Source organism: Cladophialophora immunda (assembly GCF_000835495.1).
Source record: "Cladophialophora immunda strain CBS 83496 unplaced genomic scaffold supercont1.1, whole genome shotgun sequence".
Lineage (NCBI taxonomy): Eukaryota > Fungi > Ascomycota > Eurotiomycetes > Chaetothyriales > Herpotrichiellaceae > Cladophialophora > Cladophialophora immunda.
In genome coordinates, this window is record NW_015622541.1 from 1745187 (window position 1) to 1762579 (window position 17393).

General features: G+C 52.7%; 6 protein-coding genes across 7 annotated transcripts; 3 read left to right on the plus strand and 3 right to left on the minus strand.

Annotated features, from left to right (window-relative positions):
* The first annotated feature begins 114 nt into the window (after positions 1 to 114).
* PV07_00496 lies at positions 115 to 2011 on the plus strand. Of its 2 annotated transcripts, XM_016386954.1 has the most exons (5): positions 115 to 375; positions 585 to 769; positions 829 to 1104; positions 1167 to 1436; positions 1493 to 2011. In XM_016386954.1, exons 2-5 carry the CDS (start codon positions 635 to 637, stop codon positions 1541 to 1543), a joined length of 732 nt encoding a protein of 243 aa, XP_016253882.1. In that variant the 5' UTR covers positions 115 to 375; positions 585 to 634; the 3' UTR covers positions 1544 to 2011. The 2 variants fall into 2 exon arrangements, with proteins under 2 accessions (XP_016253882.1, XP_016253881.1); XM_016386953.1 differs by having other exon boundaries at positions 115 to 769.
* Positions 1941 to 5212, minus strand: PV07_00497 (uncharacterized protein). The gene is made up of 2 exons (XM_016386955.1): positions 2513 to 5212; positions 1941 to 2377 (listed from the first exon to the last, which is right to left on the minus strand). The coding sequence occupies exons 1-2, from the start codon at positions 5161 to 5163 to the stop codon at positions 2317 to 2319; spliced, it is 2712 nt and encodes a 903-aa protein (XP_016253883.1). The 5' UTR covers positions 5164 to 5212; the 3' UTR covers positions 1941 to 2316.
* Positions 5213 to 5406: 194 nt separating this feature from the next.
* Positions 5407 to 6417, plus strand: PV07_00498 (uncharacterized protein). Its single transcript, XM_016386956.1, has 2 exons — positions 5407 to 5644; positions 5713 to 6417. Exons 1-2 carry the CDS (start codon positions 5478 to 5480, stop codon positions 5939 to 5941), a joined length of 396 nt encoding a protein of 131 aa, XP_016253884.1. The 5' UTR covers positions 5407 to 5477; the 3' UTR covers positions 5942 to 6417.
* On the minus strand, positions 6116 to 10489 carry PV07_00499 (uncharacterized protein). Its single transcript, XM_016386957.1, has 2 exons — positions 7849 to 10489; positions 6116 to 7804 (listed from the first exon to the last, which is right to left on the minus strand). The coding sequence occupies exons 1-2, from the start codon at positions 9944 to 9946 to the stop codon at positions 6426 to 6428; spliced, it is 3477 nt and encodes a 1158-aa protein (XP_016253885.1). The 5' UTR covers positions 9947 to 10489; the 3' UTR covers positions 6116 to 6425.
* Positions 10490 to 11587: 1098 nt separating this feature from the next.
* Positions 11588 to 14462, minus strand: PV07_00500 (dihydroxyacetone kinase). The gene is made up of 2 exons (XM_016386958.1): positions 13478 to 14462; positions 11588 to 13343 (listed from the first exon to the last, which is right to left on the minus strand). The coding sequence occupies exons 1-2, from the start codon at positions 13664 to 13666 to the stop codon at positions 11751 to 11753; spliced, it is 1782 nt and encodes a 593-aa protein (XP_016253886.1). The 5' UTR covers positions 13667 to 14462; the 3' UTR covers positions 11588 to 11750.
* Positions 14463 to 14637: 175 nt separating this feature from the next.
* PV07_00501 (uncharacterized protein) lies at positions 14638 to 17261 on the plus strand. Its single transcript, XM_016386959.1, has one exon. It carries the CDS (start codon positions 14745 to 14747, stop codon positions 15894 to 15896), a length of 1152 nt encoding a protein of 383 aa, XP_016253887.1. The 5' UTR covers positions 14638 to 14744; the 3' UTR covers positions 15897 to 17261.
* The last annotated feature ends 132 nt before the right edge of the window (positions 17262 to 17393 follow it).

The following is a 17393-nucleotide window of genomic DNA, read 5'->3' on the forward strand; positions in this document are numbered from 1 at the left end:
GATAGAGTGGATTGGGTTGGACTCGGATGGCGCGTTTGTGCATCGAGATTGCCTGCGACAAGTGCTAGCTGCCAGCTGTTAGCTTGCCAGCTCACTCACTCTCTCATTCCCTCCCTCTTTGCCGCTACTCTGCTACCCGCGGACACCACCGAACCTACTGCCACCACAGCCACCAGCCGCCTGGTACCCTAACACCTGCTCTGTCCTCCCCTTAGACTCCCTCCTCCTCGGCCGCCCCAGTCTCAGAGAAACTCGAGAGACGCGTTGATCCCCCGTTCCATATCTTCTCTATCGACTCGTTGCACCCTTCCAAACCACCCCCCGATCAACCCTGCCGCTCATAGTCATTGTCCACCCATTTCTCATAACTCCTCAGTAAGTGTCGCATTGTTTCTTCCTTCCCACACCTCCACAGATCAAGTCTCGCGGTCCCCACCGCCCTCCGTAACCCGTGGCAGGGCCTCGGCACCAGGGTTACGTCTTTTGTCAACAACACTTCTCGTCAGCGCTGATTGCGTCTCCTTCTGTCCCGCATTTATCTTACCTCTCCTCGACCGCAAATTCACTGACATCACCTACCGCAGCATTCGTTCTTTCCCTTCCTGAGTGTACTGTTTTCTGAGTGGGCGCCGCCATGTCCGTCAAATTCGAGCAAGAGCAGGTCCGAACAACGACGGCGCCTCTCGCGCCCGGTGGTCGCGATGAGAGCACCGCGCATAAGATTGGCGAGGCTTTGACTGGAGGCAAGCAACAGACGGGTTATCTGGCGGTCCGAACTCCCATCTCATATCCTCCCTGTTGGATGCGACACTCATTCTTGCGCTCCAGGCATACCTAAGGCAGCTTCAATCGAACCCTCTGCGCACAAAGATGCTGACCTCCGGCACGTTATCTGCATTGCAAGAGCTGTTGGCCTCATGGCTAGCCCACGATAAGAGCAAGCACGGCCACTATTTCTCCTCGAGAATTCCGAAGATGGCCGCCTATGGCGCTTTTATCAGTGCTCCCATGGGCCACGTGCTTATCGGAATGCTTCAATGGGTTTTCGCTGGCCGCACCAGCTTGAAGGCAAAGATTCTCCAGATTTTGACCAGCAACTTGGTGGTGCGTTAACCACCCCAAATGGCTCCCTTGCAACGCTCAGTGTCTTACGGCTTCTAACTTAGATTGCGCCCATCCAAAACACCGTCTACCTCGCATCCATGGCCATCATTGCCGGCGCCCGCACCTGGCATCAGGTCCGCGCTACCATTCGCGCCGGCTTCTGGCCCGTGATGCGCGTCAGCTGGATTACCTCTCCGCTGGCTTTGGCATTCGCTCAGAAATTCCTCCCCGAGCAGACTTGGGTGCCATTTTTCAATGTCGTGGCTTTCTGCATCGGCACGTACATTAACACTCACACCAAGAAGAAGAGACTCGCTGCTTTGAGGAAGAAGGTAGTTCTTTCCGCTGTATTGGTGACCTTTTGGGCTGTGGCTAACCAGACCTGTAGCATTACGGTGATGGACGAAGCTCCTCGGGTCGCCCGGACGAGCGATACTAGACGTTATGCCGCGCCTCCAAGGTTATTTGGCTCATGCAACGCCCCTCAAGTTTTTGAAAGCCAAATTTACATAGCCATGCGTCGGTGAAACCTCTTGTATGACAAGGGAGACACCTGAAATGACGAGGGATCGAATCGGAGTGAGTTCCATTGGGATTGCGTCCGGAACCGTCTGCAGGAGTAGCTCGCAACATACTAGCCACCTCACGGGAAATGTAGGATTGGCGGCCATCTGTGTGTTCCAATGATCGAGTTCAGGGGTTTGGAGCAGTGTTATCCGAGAGGAGTACATTAATGCTTTCGAGGCACCCCTTGTGCGCGTGCCAAGTTGCCTCGTTTTGTTTACGTCGAATGTAGAGAACTCTGGTTCCAACGGCTTCTAGTGAAACACAGTGTCTATCATTTTTGCTACCAAGAAGGGAATGAAAGAAATCGAGGGATCCAAATGCCGCGCTGTCTAGTGTCCCGAGTGAAGCGCCCTTCCCGGCCATCGCGATCTCCGTCCGAGTCTTCATCATTATTGGGTCGTCGTGTCTGATCCGGCACCCGTACATGTTCCTCTCTAGCTACATACATACCCTGTCTACATCATGCGTCCGACTTGTCTGCCATCGAGCGTGTCTCTCTTTATTCCGAACAGCTACGTACCCGGGCGACCTAGCGAGTGCACCTCCTCTATACCCCAGCACCCCCTGTGCCTCCCCCAACTATCCAACCCCTCGACTCACGCAAGACTATCTCCTGCTGCCGAGCGTGATACGCAACCGGCAGGCTCACGCGACGTAGGAGTATGAGTTGCCCTCTTCCCTCTCCATGTAGTCCTTCTCTATCAGTCTAATGCCGCATCATGTTAGCACGCGCGTCGCATCGCATGCGAGACAGCAACCATGCAAAATTCAAGAGAGGGGAGTGAATAAGGCAAGGCAGGAAGCGGGGGAGGTAGGGGTTAGGCAAAAAAGATGGACTGACTTCTCGATATTCCGCTTAATGTCCGCCTGATCCAACACACCCCGACTCATGGTGGCTTTGATGACTTCTACAATCAACTCGTTGTGCCCGATCTTCTTGCGGCTCTTCATGATCCTCACGATCGCCGCCTGAGTCTCGTAATGCCGGTCCGCCGCCACGCGGATGTGCGTCTCCTTATTCTCTTCTTTGGTTTCTTTGAGCTGGATCTGGTTGATTTTGATGCGCAATTTCGCGTCGGTGAAGGTCTGTGAGAATGTGAAGGTATCTGTTTCGTTCACGTCGCGACCTCTGGGGTGTTTGCGAAGGACTTGGTACTTGGCGCACGCAAGGGACTGAAGTGTTCGCTTGAGTTCGGCATCGACCAAGCCGGAAGCGGCTTTGATCTCGTTGTACGTGAGATGCTTGTCTGCTGGGATGTCGTTGAAAAGCAGGAGCACGATCGCCTGGAATCCCGACACCATGAGTTCCTTGTTTCCCTTGGGGAATTTCGCGCGTAGTTGACAGTGCGCCAGAGAATGTTTCCAGGCCAGTTTGCGACCAGAATGTTTGGCCTTGTAGTGCGTCTCGAAGTCCGACATAACTTTAGCAATATGTGGTGGAATATTCACCGCCACGTCTGCGTAAGTCGGCCAGGCTGCCGCGGAGAGCACATTGACATGCAAATCCGGCAGACCTGGAGCCCTGCCCCCACGGTCGTCCAAGAGCTGATTGTAGGACATCATCTCTTCGCGGGCTAGGTCCATGTCCTTGAACATGGATTCCAGATTGTGCGTGAACGCAGCACCGCACTCATTCTTCAGGCGGGTGAGCATATTCCGTTCCGCGTCGAACGAGGCGCTCCGACCTAAGAGCAGACGGCGAGCCAAGTCCTTTTTGTAGAATGCTTCAAAGACAGCTTTACCGTGGACGAAACGGAAGAGATCTAATGCGTCAGAGAGGTGTTGGTTGATTTCGGCGTCTTCATCAGCAGCGGCATCGTCGAAATCATGCTCTTCTTCGGGCTTGGAATGATCGTGCTTGTGTGTTTGGAGCCGGGGCACGGCTTTGACGCCGCCTTTGAGCAATAGGTCGACATGCTTCGCAATCATTTCTCCCGGTTTAGCATTGTCCGTGTCCCAATTCGACTGGGATTTCTTGGTTTTGTTGATGAATGTCTCGAACGCTTTGTGAAGCGCATTGCCCAGTGCTTCATTGCCGTGGAAGGAGTATTTCTGGTAATGATCCAGCCGCCGTTTGAAGTCAAGCAGCCTAATTACCATATCGGATTCTCTCTCCTCATCAAAGACGATCAAAGATCCTTCTGTCTCGACGTACTTACTGAAACTCGGCGCAATCATTTCTCCATGTCCTTTGCGCTGTAGCAAAGTGTACAACCGCTCTAATTCTGCTGATTTGTCGTCCTCTAGCAGATCCAATATGCCGTCCTCGTTGGTAAGAGTTTCAAGCTCTTCTTCCACAAGGATGTTATCAAAGAGGCGTGACACCCGGATTCTCGTATTGCGGTCTAGGGATAAGGAATCGCATCTCGCCATCTCTTGACTCAGAAGATCAGTACAGTTATTGACATAATCACCCAGCGAGTCCTTATTGGACTCCGTGTCTCTCCATGCCTTGAAATACTCTTCAGTAGTGACGCAAAGGGTCGGTTCAAGGTCGCTGGTATAGATGCCTAGCTCATGGAACGTGTCGACCGACTGGCGCAGAAGCCTAGTGTCATTCTCATTGAGGTTTCCTCGCCTATCAGAATCGATCAAAGCTATGACGCCTTGAAGGGCTTTTTGCCTGATGAAGGGGTCATGAAACACTGAAGACCTGAACTGGGTGAGACCCATTTGCAATACACTCATCTTGTCCGGAGTCCGAAGGCAATAGGTCTGATCCATGTAGAAGAAGATCTGCCGAACGGTCTGCAGCTGTTTCTGCCACGTCTGCCAGGCATTGACAAACGCTCTGACGACGTCGACATCTGAGGAGTTTGCCTCTTCCCGCCGGATACGATCTCGGACGTTGTCCTTAAGATGGGTCTGGCATTTCGCGCTCAGGTGCTCATAAAGATCTCCACTGTGACCGTGCCGACAGGTATGTTCTGCACCTTTGTATAGCTCCTCTAAGGAGTATGGGTCCTTCTCATTTCTGAATATGGCCTCGAGGGCTTTGTCATTCTCTTTCCATGTCTTTTCAAAGTACGCCCGAGTATCCAAGCGGGGTGCGGGCCGTAGGTTCTTCACAACAAGCTTCTTTGGGCCCGTCTGGGGATTGAAAGGGACTCTTTGGTGTACAAACGTCGGTTTAGGTTTGCCATTCTCTGGCACCGAACTTGGGTCGTTGAGGCTCTCTTTCTTCAGTCTCGTCGAGTTGAATTCGTACATGTCGGCGAAAGCGTCTTTGGCATGGCGAGTGCTTGCGGACTGCATCTTGTTATCTACTCCCGTCTTGCCCTCTCCCTCAATATAGTCGCCTCGGGCCTTATCATTCGAGGTGCTGCCTTGCTGAGGTGTGAGTAGATCGGGCACGGAGATTCGGTGTCTTTTCGAGGCTCTTGCAGAGGGACTGCCTTCGCCAGCAGCGGCTGGTCGTTTTGGGGATGAGTAGAACCGGGGTTGAGACGCTGTTTCTCGATCCGGAGCTTTCCCTTTGCGCGTCGTAGTCATCTAATTTGTTCTTCAGTTGCCGTACGACATTCAAGTGGGATGATTGAAATACTGACGGTCTGCACTTTACTGCGGGATGGACGCCGCTAGATGACCGCCAGCCTGGTGGAGTTGGGGTTAAGCGGCGGACAGATTCTCGGAGATCGACACTGAACAGGCCTGTACGCAACCGAAGGGCGCACGGTGCAGTTTCTGAAGGCGAAGTGCAGACGCGTCCATCGCGTAAAGTGATTTTGAGAGGGGCAAACACTCGAACAGAGCCTACTCTGGCAGACAGAAGTCGACAATTCAGCTCGCAACGCAACAACCACAATATGAATTCCATGTCAACGCCCCGAATCCTCCCTGCTCACCTCCATGCATTTGCCCCCAATGCCACCTCTCATAACACAGTACGCATGCTGGGGATTATAAGCCACGTCAACGGTGATCAAGCGACGTTGACTTGCGGCTCAGATGATGTGACAGTCCTTTTGGCGAGGTATGGATTGCGCGCCCTGAAGCGTATCTCAGCTAGTGAGTCCCTGAAAGCTGACGAAATCTATGCAGAGATTCCCACCTCTCGGTCGGTTCAATGTATGAAATCGTGGGCAAAGTCACCAACACAGACGGCGGGCACGGCTTGGGTCTACGAGTTCTCAGCAGCACGGAATGGCCTCGAAACGAGAATGGACAACTTCCGGACTTGAAGCTGTTCGAGGCAGTAGTGGACGTGACCCATCGTTACAAGAATATCTTCTACGGTGATCCCGAGGCTGGCATGGATGGTGGATATTGAAACAACCCTGGAAACACGGCATTGGATCATTAGGATCGAAAGCTACATTCAGTTGGCCGTATGACTGAAATTTCCCCACGACAGGCGCACAAGTCATGATGGTATCGAGCGCTCTCGGCTTCTACAGCGGCTTGGGTTTCGCACGGCAATGCGCAAGACCATGGGACACAGTGAATAGAAGTATCGGATGTCAAGTCTGTTTAAGCACGGCATGGGCCTTTGAAAAGCTGGATTGCACTTTGCTCACGGTATCCATCTGCCGACTCTGGCCTTCGACTCAGTGTATTGAGGCTACCACAACGACAACATCACCAATATCTTCAATGAAACTCTGCCTGATGAATATCATACACATCATTAGCACCTGCTGTACACTAGCCACTCTAGGCGGATGGGGCAAATGCTGAATGATCGTAGCCTTGCTTTTTAACAAACAAACCCATCTCAGTCACCACCACTGCAGGAATCAAGTCGTGCCACTATCTCATTTTGCGTTCTGTTTTCTTGGGCTTCTCCGTACCCCTTGAGCCGCAGTCCCTGGAACAGTCAACGCTTCAGGGTCAGGATATGCAGATTGGCTGGAATGATAAGCTGCATTCACATCAACCAGACTCTCCCACATCGAGTTGATGCCGTTCTCCATGTCCGTGGTGTCAAGATATCCGAAAAATCCCCCGGGAGGTGAGCTGGTCATTGCAGTGTTGGTGAAAGGATCAATCAGGTCACTTGTCAATTGATCCGTTGTCATTTCCGAGAAGGCGAAATTCATGAGCTGGTCACCGGATATGGGGGAAGAATTTTTGAGAGACGGCAAATCAGGAAAGTCAAATGATATGGCCTTCTTAGGTGTTTCCCTTTTCCCATTGTCCCGCAAGAGGGCCTTGTCTTCCTCCGTCAGATTCAGGTCCAGTGGACAATCACTGGTCAAAGCCTCATGAATCGAGCGCGAGAAAGGGGTCATCTGCTGCACGTCTTTCTGCACAGTGCCAAGCAACGCAGTGAGAGCAGGATGGAGATCATGCTTGACTTTCGGTGTCCGGAAATGAGGAGTCTGCTCGGCGTTGGGAGACAATTGGGCACCGAACTGACGTTGGGGTGTCTTTGAGGGCGTTTTGAGTAGAATCCGCTCTGATCGTCTCTTGGGCGTCGGAGTCATGGGCGGTATCTGAATATCGGCGGGTGTCTCCTCAAACAACTCCGCAAGGCCATCGTCAATCACTGCTGAGACAGGCGGCACGTTCTCCTTTCCGTCGACTCCCAATTCAATTGCCGCTGCCGGTACTGCAAAGACATTCCTGGTTTTATTGAGCCTGGGACTTCGTCTCACAAAAGCCGGCAGAGAACTGTCAGTAGCTTTGCTTGTTGGTCCAGAATCAGACGGTATTTGCGGTTTGTCCGGCGAAGGGAACAATTGCCTCCGGACGGGTTTCGGTGTTAGATCAATCTCGATAGGAATATCTTCTGATCCAGGAGCACGTGCAGGACTTGATTGCACCTGTCTGCCACCTGACTGGTGACGAGTCCTCGCCTGTAGACCTCTGGCTCTCGGACCTGCGCTGTTTGCCCGTAATGAGCGCGGGATCGGGGGCAGTTCCGGTTCGCCATTATCAGCAGCAACATTGTCAGTGTGAGATACTTCGGTGTCGTTTTCTTCCGCATCAGGCGCTTCCGTAGCTGAGTCACCCGGAGAAGAGTCGTCGCTAGCAGGACTCTGGGCATCACTCCTGAGGTTAGAATTTCCGTTGGTCTTCCCAAAGGGTTTCGGTGGGTTTCGTTTGCGCTTGCCCTTCTCCTTGGGATCTTTCTTTTGCCATTTTGACGCAGGCCGAGGGCATTTCTGCTTATGGAACCATAAGCCGCAGGCTGAAGAATGTTAGCAACGCTTCACATCGTCGCATTTGACTTACGATTGCATAACGTTATCGCCTCCCAGTCATCTGCTTCGTCACCTTGTCGCTTGTCCACTTTGTAGCCTCGGAAGGTTTTCACAGATCCATCGGGGTTGTGGTTGATGGGTTCCTTGAAGCAGCATTCACCATGGTTCAGTGATGTCTCAACATCATCCCAAGGGCAATCAAAAACCTTGACATAGGCTCTTCTCCACGCTGGTGTCTCTATTGCGCCGCAATTGTCACAGAAAGGCGGCATTATTCCATTTGCGATAGCATTCTCCAATCTTGCCTTGGTCTGCTCCTTGCCAACCTTCTTCTTGGATGCAGCCTTTGCTTTTGCCTCCTCACCTCCAGGCACATCGGACATAGGAATGTCGCTATCAGGTGCCCAAGTTTGCGCACGGTGTAGCGCTCTTGGCGCGGGATCACTCTTCGGTACGAGGGGCGCAAGAGCTATTTTCCGTTGTTGCTCACGCTGCTCTTCCATAATCTGCCGAGCTCTTGGAATAGGGGCCGGAGCTAGTCGTGGAGATGACATGCTGATTCGTGGTGTTGGCACTGGAGTGTATGATTGTGCTCTAGACAGCGGCTTTGGTGCAAGAGGAAGCGGCGGGGGCATTATATTATACCCCGGTTGTGCGGATTGTGCTTCCTCGATATCGTTGCCTTCTTCAAAGACCGCAGGATATTGGTCGATCGGACGGTGCTTTTCTTGACAACCCTCATTCGCATCTTGATCTTCTGGTTTGTCCACGATAAAATCATCGAATTGCAACAAGTGATCGTCTCCAAAGAGATCTTCAAGATTGCCACTCATAAACCCTGAGTCATGTCCGGAGGAACCGATCACAGGCGGAAGTACAGGACTAGTAATCGCTGGCTGTCGAAATTCTGGCATAACAGGTGGTGAGGACGGAATATTTGCAGGTGTACTGCCGACACTTTGACCTCGAGTGTCCTCAGGTGACGCAATAGGCACAGCAAGGAGTTCAGGCTGAAGGCCCACGTCCGTCGCTGGAGACGATTCCCTAACTTGGGATCCCTGGGCCAAACTGCTAGGAGGGTTCTTTCGTGGTCTTCCTGGTCTTCCTCGTGGTTTGGCCGTTTTCGAAGCAGGAATCGGAGTTGGTGGCCTTGCAGCTTCCTCATTATGAGAGTTTGGCTGAACTGCCGCAGCTGGGTTCACAGCGATGGGCCGATGAAGCCGGAGGCTTGATGCAGCACTTGCAACGACCCTTAGCGACTCTGGTTGTCGTTCAATATTGAAATTAGACTTTGTTGGCAAATCAACCTTGGTCGTCTTCGCTCTCTTTCTTGCCGGACCTTCTTCCCCGATATCATCGCCACTGAAGTATCCAGATTGAAATGATTCACGCCTCCCTTCAGGAAGCTGACGCATTCCCGCTCGTGAACTAGGCCGGGATGGATGGCCAGGCTGACGCATGGGGTGACTAAGGTTCTGTGTTGCAGTCGGCGTTCCAGGTCTGCTGCCTGATCCTGATCCATGTAGTGTCTCGCCACTCAACATTCGCTGCATCGTTTCTAGTCCTGAAGTATCAATTGGCGAAGCTGATCGCTGTAATGTCTGTAGGCAAGGGCCGTTGTTCCACTGAGGTCGCATCCCATCTTGTGAGCTGACACTTCCTGAGCGGTATCTGGCCTGTGCAAACGTGTTGACCGGTGTGAATCGAAGTTTCACCTCCAGCGTCTCTTGGGCGTTTTTAGAGAACAAACCCATAATATTCTTTGAGATCTTGCCCGTGATCATGGCTTCACCATCAGAGCTCGTGCTTTGAGCTTGGCCAGCTAGTGCTTTTGACAACATCCCTTGTCCAACCAATGGTGTATCAGGTTCTGAGTAATCATATGCGTAAATGGTGTAGTCGTTGTCGACGAGAGTGGTGAGCTCAGGGCTGGCAGTCGTGACAGCTTCCAAACAGGTCCGCAGATCGATCACACCGATCTGATTTACGTCGTCGATGAAGGCAGTCTGCACTTCCAAAGATTGGGGCCACCGTGCAAGGTGGTTGTCTTTTTGCTCGGAATCAAACGTGTAGAGGACTTTGAGTCTGACCGTCCGCAGGGAGACGCCATCTGCGGGAGAAGTGGCCATGGCGGTAGAGACCGCGTCGGAGGAGAAGCCAATCCAGGCCTCGAGGAGCTGCTATAGCGAGCGGTGAAACTGTGAAGCAGAGGATCGGAACGCGTGGAGGGTATCAAGAGGAAAGAGGATGTGAGGTGGTGCGTCCACGATTAGGTTGAACAAGTTGCCCGGACTGGTAGAAGGTGGTGATGTAGTGGATCAAACTCCGAAGCAATCCAAGCTTTAGAACAAACAAGAGCGTCATTCATGTGAAAACGCTACAAAAAGAACAAAAGGAAAGAAAGGCTCAATTGAGAGCTTGATGAAGAGGTGCAAGAGGTAGGTCTGGGTGAGGGTCGACTATCGAAGCCTGTAGCGCGATTAGGTCGCGTGTTTGCAGGTGGCTTTTTAGCTCTGAGGGCGCGACCTGCATCGGCCTCGGGGCTCGGAATAATGCAGGCGGAGGATGATGTCAATTGGAGCTAGCCCTGAGAGGCCGCCAAGACTATGCCTCTTTCGGCCACTTCCAGAAGCACCAGCAAACAAGGCAACTTAACCGAGCATAATTCCTCTGCCCGAGAGGAATGTAAAGAAATTTCCTCGCTTTACATGGCATGGGAATCGAGACTCTTTAAGTATTCTGCATCGCGACCATGGCCGACGCCTCCAAGATCCAGTGTGTCCCTTCTGACTCATACCCCTGTCCCTGGCCCAAGCTTATCTCCGGAGCGACCTGCTCGCGTCTTCGTGCTAGTGGCTGAGGAACATCTACTGACCTTTTGATGTTCTTTTCAATTAGGGATCTGCTGAACAAGCCGAGGAATGAATTGACGTACGTGGAATCTCCCGCTAACCCCCTTTCTGCCTGTTTACCCATGTTTTACCTCCTCCTGCACTCCCCAACCTCCGCCCACCCCCTTCGAGGTGGATTCCGCTCCGCCCTCCGTTTCCACTTCCATCCCTGGCCATCGGCCATTGCGCCATGTACAACGCATCTTCGGATACATCATCAATTTGATGCACGCATTCATCAACCCTATCCTCTCTAATTCTAAACTTCCTCCTCACGCGTTAACACGCATGGGGGGACAACTCCATTCTCGTCAACTGTGCTAACACCGCAGTTCTAGAGAATATGAAGTCTCCCTCGTCGAGGCCCACGAACTCTCAACGGGCCCGCTCTCCATCCTCATGACCGCTACCCGCACACACACCCAAGTATTAATCTCGTGTCGGAACAACCGCAAGCTGCTCGCGCGAGTCAAAGCCTTTGACCGCCACTGCAACATGGTGCTGGAGAACGTCAAGGAAATGTGGACCGAAAAGGGTAAAGGAGGCGCCAAAGGAGTCAACAAGGACCGATTCATCAGCAAAATGTTTCTGAGGGGAGATAGTGTTATTTTGGTGTTGTTGAGCTGAATCTGCTTTGACACGGGAGGGGGGCGCATGGGCATGGCTCCTACGTACGCATTCACGACTACAGAAAAGTTTGGCTAGACCGAGGGTCGCTCAACACAAACCATGATTTCTGAGATAGGGCAGGGACCGAAGACTCGCAATGAGCCTCATTCCAATCCGACACTGATACGGCATTGAAGGAATGCGATGTCCAGCGCAGGCAGCAAACGGGGCAAAGCGCGAGTGGCAAATCATCGATAACCCAGCATCAGACGAGCAAGAAAATGGTTTATTTTTTTTCGCGCTATTTGGTCCCAAATAGCTGCCTACGTGGAAATTGCGATTTGGTTTTTTTCTTTTGGAAGGTCTGATAGAGGAAGGACGTCAACGCACTATGGCGCGGACGACGAGGCCTGTGTATGTGCAGCAACACCATCTAACAGGCACCAGCCAGCCCGATCAAAAATTCTTGCAAACCCCACGCTCCTGGATCTGGGATCTTGCCCATCCACTCATCCTCTGCACCGACGTACACAGCTCTTCCTAAGCTCGCCTTCATGCTCTTGGTCTTCTCGGCGCCTTCTTTGGCCGCCTCGGCCGCCTTATTCACATCTCCTGTGCTGCTCAGCGTGTCAACAAAAGGCACAAGCGCGTCCATCAGCGTCCTGTCACCGGGCACTGCTGGCGTATATTTACTCAGCGCTTGAAGGCTGGACTTGAGGGCTGCGGCCCAGACCTTCGCATCCACCGTCGTTGAAGATCCAGTATCTTGTTCTCGGAGTCCGTGAGCCAACGCGTTGAGGAAGATGGCGTAGATGGCACCCGACGTGCCGTCCATAGTGTTTTCAACCACGGGTGTAATTTTATTGACGAAGGCAACAGCGTCGGCAGGTAGCTCACCAGATGAGAGCTCCTTGAGAACAGCTTCAGCTCCTCGCTTCAGACCGATTCCGCAGTCGCCGTCTCCAATGATCGTGTCGTACTTGGTGACTTCAGCCTCTGCCGCGATCATCTTGTCCAGACCGGACTTGAGGGTTGCATGTGCTTTCTTGGGGTCGAGTTTCAGATTGGAAGATTTGCCTTCTGCCGTGACCGCAGCGTGACCCTCCATAGTTGCACTGTTATCAGCTTCCCAAGTCGACGTCCGAGTAGCGGCGGCCCATCCGAAGGCCTCCGCTGGGGCGTCGAGAAGTTCGAGCATTGACTTGCCTGGTCCGAGACCGGTGTCCTCCAGCTTTAGTATGGAGGCCGAGAATCCCAAGCCGTTAAGCGAGGTGATGAAGGTACCAGCAATGACTCGGACAGGAACAATGCCCCAGTCTTCTTTCAGTTGTTTGTGCACCTCAGCTAAGATGCCACCTATTTCTAGATTGCTGACACCACCCAGGTTATTTATTAGCAGGACGGTCTTGTCGTTCTTCGTAATGTCAACATAGTGTCTGTCCTTGTCATTGGGATCCAGCATCTGCGCCAGCATAGTCTTGATGAGCTCAGGTAGTGTTGCGGAGACACGATGACTGCCCGGTTCGTTGTGAATGCCCATGCCGATTTCGATCTCCTCTGTTGGTATGATCTCATCAGAGTTTGGGTCAGGTTTCTCTCGTCCAGGAACGTGGACATGTTCCATCGACGCTCCGACAGAGACCAGGTTTCCGGCAACTTGTTTGGTAAGGCTGTAGACCTCTTTCAAACTTCCACCGGCTTCGGCGAGAGCTCCTATTATCTTTAGAACCAAGATAGAGCCACCAATGCCTCTCCTTCCGACTTTGCCTCCTTTTGCCCGGCCAACGCCCACATCGTCGCCAATTGCATAGAACTCGGTGTCAACTCCGGCGGCCTTTGCCTTCTCGGCAGCCATGCCAAAATTCAAAACATCTCCGGTATAATTGAAAGTGACTATCGCCACTCCTTTCTCCGTAGGAACTCTTGTAAGAGCAGCACGGCGAACTTGCTCGGCGGAAGGACTCGCGAAAATAGTGCCTGCGACAGCGGCCGTAACGAAGCCCTTTCCTACAAACCCTGCAAATGCCTATCGAATGGGTGAATCGCACAGTTAGTATCATCATCATTCTAAGAATTCAGGGTTCACACAGAGAGCGCTCTCCGAGAGTTGGGATCGCCCTAGGCCCCGGGTCGGGAGTTCAATCCCTACGATAGACTTACCGGTTCATGGCCAGAGCCTCCACCAGTGATGATGGAAACTTTTGGATTGTCTGTCAACTCCTTTGTCGGCCGCCGATATACGATTCGATTTTGCGCGTCGAAGGCGACGGAAGGATTTGTGAGGGTCAAGCTGTGGAGAGAAGTCTGGACGAGGTGAGTCGGGTCGTCGATGAAATGCTTTGCAGACATCTTGAATGGCTCGTCGTATAGTTTCTAGACAGGATATGAGACCTGAGACCTTCAGAGGGAGCGTGGTAGGGGAAAAGTGGGATATATAAGACCTGGGGGAGTCCTTGTGTCTGCCGCCTGCCTCTCCCTCGCTTCTTCAAGAATCAATGCGGGGAAATGACCGCTCTCAAAGCTTTGTTTAGGTGGGGCTTAGCTGATGAACTCGTGGAGAGACTGGGCTTCATTGGGCCAGTATGGCTTTTTCCATTCAGCCATTTGCCGCTTGTGTCTCGAGGGGCCATCGTGAGATGAGACACACACCCTCCCACACATGCACTTCGGTGCGAGTAGGGCCGACAGGAGAACAGAAAGCCTAGAATACCCGCAGGTCACATTATTCTTCTAATGCTTTCCACCGCGTGGGGTTTTCTGGAGCGCTTGGCCGCAGCGATGTCGCTGGGACTTCTCGTGGGTACCTAGATACCAGGTAGCTTCGGCCTATGTCACCCTTCGCATCTCCAGCTTCGGGTTTCTTCTTTTGGACATCCCGTGAAAGTGTTCGGGACGCTTGTGGATTGTATTGTCCTGAGTTTTCCGCTTGAGCTCGACGGTGCCCCTTCGAACATCCGGAGCTGTGTCCAGTCATCAACGACGGGTGAACATAGTAGCACGTCCTCAGGGCCAACGTCGGCCAGATCAACCGGTTATGCCGCCTGCCAGGAGGTGGGCAGCACCACGGGAACACGCCGATGTGCCCGCTTCGGCGAGGACCCGGAGTCTTGCCGGAGTCACAGCACACGGGTGCCTCGATTAATTGGTGAACGAAGCGTTGGCAGGAAGTAAGGTCAATCAGAGGATGCCAGCGTATTGCTTGGGTGAAAATAAAACACCTCAGGCGTGGGGGCCGTCCTGTGGCTCTCCTCCTGCAGATTCCGGACACACAATGCCCTTTTCGCCCCCACTCGAGATTAGATTAGATGCAGCAAATTCGCACCCGCTGAATTTTGTTCGTGACCTCTAACACAGCGCAGACCAGACCAGACCAGACCTCCTTCACCATTCCAGTTATGGCAATTAGACATCCAACCCTCAAGAAATCATGAAGCTAGACACCAAGTCCCTCCGATACCTCAACCCTACCGACTGGCGCACCCTCACAGCCGTTGAGACGGGAAGCCGAAATCACGAAGTCGTCCCAACCCCACTTATCGCCAACCTCTCTAAATCTAGTCTGGGTGACGTGCAACGAAGCATCTCCTTGCTTGCCAAAGCCAATCTGATTGCCAAGGTCAAAAACGCGAAATACGACGGTTACCGACTGACATACGGTGGGCTCGACTATCTGGCGCTTCATTCCTTGCAAAAGAGCAACACTGTGTATGGTGTGGGCAACCAGATTGGGGTTGGCAAAGAGAGCGACATATTTGTTGTCAGCGATGAGAAGGGAGAACAGCGGGTACTGAAAATCCATCGTCTGGGTAGAGTGAGCTTCAAGAAAGGGGTGCGGAACAAACGGGACTATGCCAGAACGAAGGCTCAGAAAGAGAGAGGTGCTGGCAGTTGGATGTATATGTCACGCCTAGCGGCCGTCAAAGAGTTTGCCTTTCTGCAAGCCCTGCACAACGCGGGTCTGAGTGTCCCAACTCCACTCGGCCAGAATCGACACCAGCTGATCATGTCATTGATTGACGGGTTTCCATTGCGACAGATCGAAAAGGTTCCAGACCCAGCAGGACTGTACGCGGAACTGATCGAAATGATAGTGCGCCTGTGCTCTCTCGGGCTGATACATGGCGATTTCAACGAGTTCAACATCCTAATAAAAGAAGAGGAGCAAGGGGACGAGATCAAGCTTGTGCCAGTCTTGATAGACTTTCCTCAGATGGTCAGTGTGGATCATCCAAACGCGGAGTTCTATTTCGACAGGGACGTGGAATGCTTGAAGCGTTTCTTTGCAAGACGGTTTGGATTTATCAGCACGGATAACGGCCCACTCTTCAAGGATGCGAGGCAGTTGGTCGGCAAGGATGGGCTCAGACGGCTTGATGTTGAAGTCGAAGCTTCCGGGTTCTCGCGGAAAATGGCCAGAGAGCTTGAAGCCTACATGAAAGAGCACGGCGTGGACGGTGACGCCAAAGGAGAAGGGGCGAACGAGGTTGATCCAAGCGGTTCCGAGGACGAAGAGCACGATAGTGACCAAGGCGAAGATAGCGATAACCCCGCTGACAACGGTGCCTCCGACACAACCTGATAGTGAAAGGATTCACGCTATTGAAGATCATGCGCGACGATACAAGGTGCCCCGCGTTGGTTCCAGGATCAAGTTCTACTACGAGAACCTAAGGTGCAAGGAGCACGGAGCACTCAAGCTAGGGTCGAAGACCAGGGCAACGAGATGATCTGCTGGGGTATCTGCCATCCCCGTTCCGTCCCGCTTAGCCAACCTCTTTGAGAAGAGGCACGATCTTTGGTGCATGCACAGAGACTATCGGAGCGTGCTGCTCAAGCCTCGAAACTGCGACGAAAGTGAAACATCACTCGCAAGCGAAGTCGCTCACATCCTGAACCCCGCATCTTATCACCACCTAGGTCGTCAACAACAACAACAACACCCCCCAAGCAATAGAGCCATTTCTAAGGTTCGTGACAAAGAGCATCCCTGCTGCATCATTATCGATCCGCTCCCTTGATGGCTGTCGCTGTATCGAATCACAAACCACCATGGTCGAGTGTCCGCGACTTCTCCAAACTCTATCCTGCCTCAACTCAACTCGTAAGTGTTGAAGTCGGACTTCTCCACGTGCGAGACCACTTGTCTCACTTGAATTTACTACTGCAGAGAAGTTGACATCTGCTAGTGTAGATGAACCAGGAGACTTTTGCGGAGCCAAAAAGTCAGCTATCGTGCCAGACCTATCGTGCCACTGTTGCTCGCCATGGGCAACTGCAGGAAGCCTTTGTTGCTTTGGATACTATGGACTGCTGCAGCCGAAGTGGTGAAAGCGAAGCGTCAACCACTTGTTATTACTAGCTGTGCAAAAGATCAGTCCACTTTGAGGCATCTTACTCGAAGGATTCCACAGGCGAGGGAATTCCCGGTCTGAGCATTGTCTGGACCGTGGAATGCACACAGCTGTGCCTTAGCCGAGGCTTTGTCCAGATACTTCCACATCTGTCCCGTTGAGCTCGCTGCGATGAACCATGAAACGGGCGGGCAGGAGACATCAACAACGGATTGCTCCATAAGCAAAAAACATGGCTTCACCTGGGCTGGCCTTCTGAGAACTTAAAAATCAAGTGGCAGACACGAGCGTTTGTGAAAGAGGGCGAGAGATGTGCTTTAAGCGAGGATGGTAACAAGAGGTCCCCTGCAGTAGTGACAGCACCGTCTTGAATCGCCCCCTGAGTTAGGATAGGAGAAGGCATGTGTGAAACGCAGACCCTGGTCAGGTGGCTGGCTCGGGAAGACGGCCAAATGTGCATCTCTCTGAGAAGGGCATAGGACCACAACTTAGCCCCGGTCGGGGCGTTGGAGCCAGACCTGGGAGTAACAAACCAGCATGAACAAGCTTTAATCCAGAAACCCGCGAATAAGCCCCCAAGCACCTCGTCCTAGGCACAAGGAAGCATAGCCCCAGGCACTGCTCCAGGGTCGTGACAGCCTATGACCAGCTGGGGTGGACGTGCGGGCTTCCCACGAGCCACCTGCCCAATGGGCATAGCTAGAAACTCCACACCCTCCCAAGGC

Coding starts and splice junctions, on each gene's coding strand:
- PV07_00496 (XM_016386953.1), top strand. CDS start 635: ATGTCCGTCAAATTCGAGCAAGAGCAGGTCCGAACAACGACGGCGCCT. Junction 1,105..1,166: donor TTTTGACCAGCAACTTGGTG/GTGCGTTAACCA, acceptor CTTCTAACTTAG/ATTGCGCCCATCCAAAACAC. Junction 1,437..1,492: donor TCGCTGCTTTGAGGAAGAAG/GTAGTTCTTTCC, acceptor CCAGACCTGTAG/CATTACGGTGATGGACGAAG.
- PV07_00497 (XM_016386955.1), bottom strand. CDS start 5,163: ATGACTACGACGCGCAAAGGGAAAGCTCCGGATCGAGAAACAGCGTCT. Junction 2,378..2,512: donor ATTAAGCGGAATATCGAGAA/GTCAGTCCATCT, acceptor ATGCGGCATTAG/ACTGATAGAGAAGGACTACA.
- PV07_00498 (XM_016386956.1), top strand. CDS start 5,478: ATGAATTCCATGTCAACGCCCCGAATCCTCCCTGCTCACCTCCATGCA. Junction 5,645..5,712: donor GTGACAGTCCTTTTGGCGAG/GTATGGATTGCG, acceptor AAATCTATGCAG/AGATTCCCACCTCTCGGTCG.
- PV07_00499 (XM_016386957.1), bottom strand. CDS start 9,946: ATGGCCACTTCTCCCGCAGATGGCGTCTCCCTGCGGACGGTCAGACTC. Junction 7,805..7,848: donor GGCGATAACGTTATGCAATC/GTAAGTCAAATG, acceptor AACATTCTTCAG/CCTGCGGCTTATGGTTCCAT.
- PV07_00500 (XM_016386958.1), bottom strand. CDS start 13,666: ATGTCTGCAAAGCATTTCATCGACGACCCGACTCACCTCGTCCAGACT. Junction 13,344..13,477: donor GAGGCTCTGGCCATGAACCG/GTAAGTCTATCG, acceptor CCCATTCGATAG/GCATTTGCAGGGTTTGTAGG.
- PV07_00501 (XM_016386959.1), top strand. CDS start 14,745: ATGAAGCTAGACACCAAGTCCCTCCGATACCTCAACCCTACCGACTGG.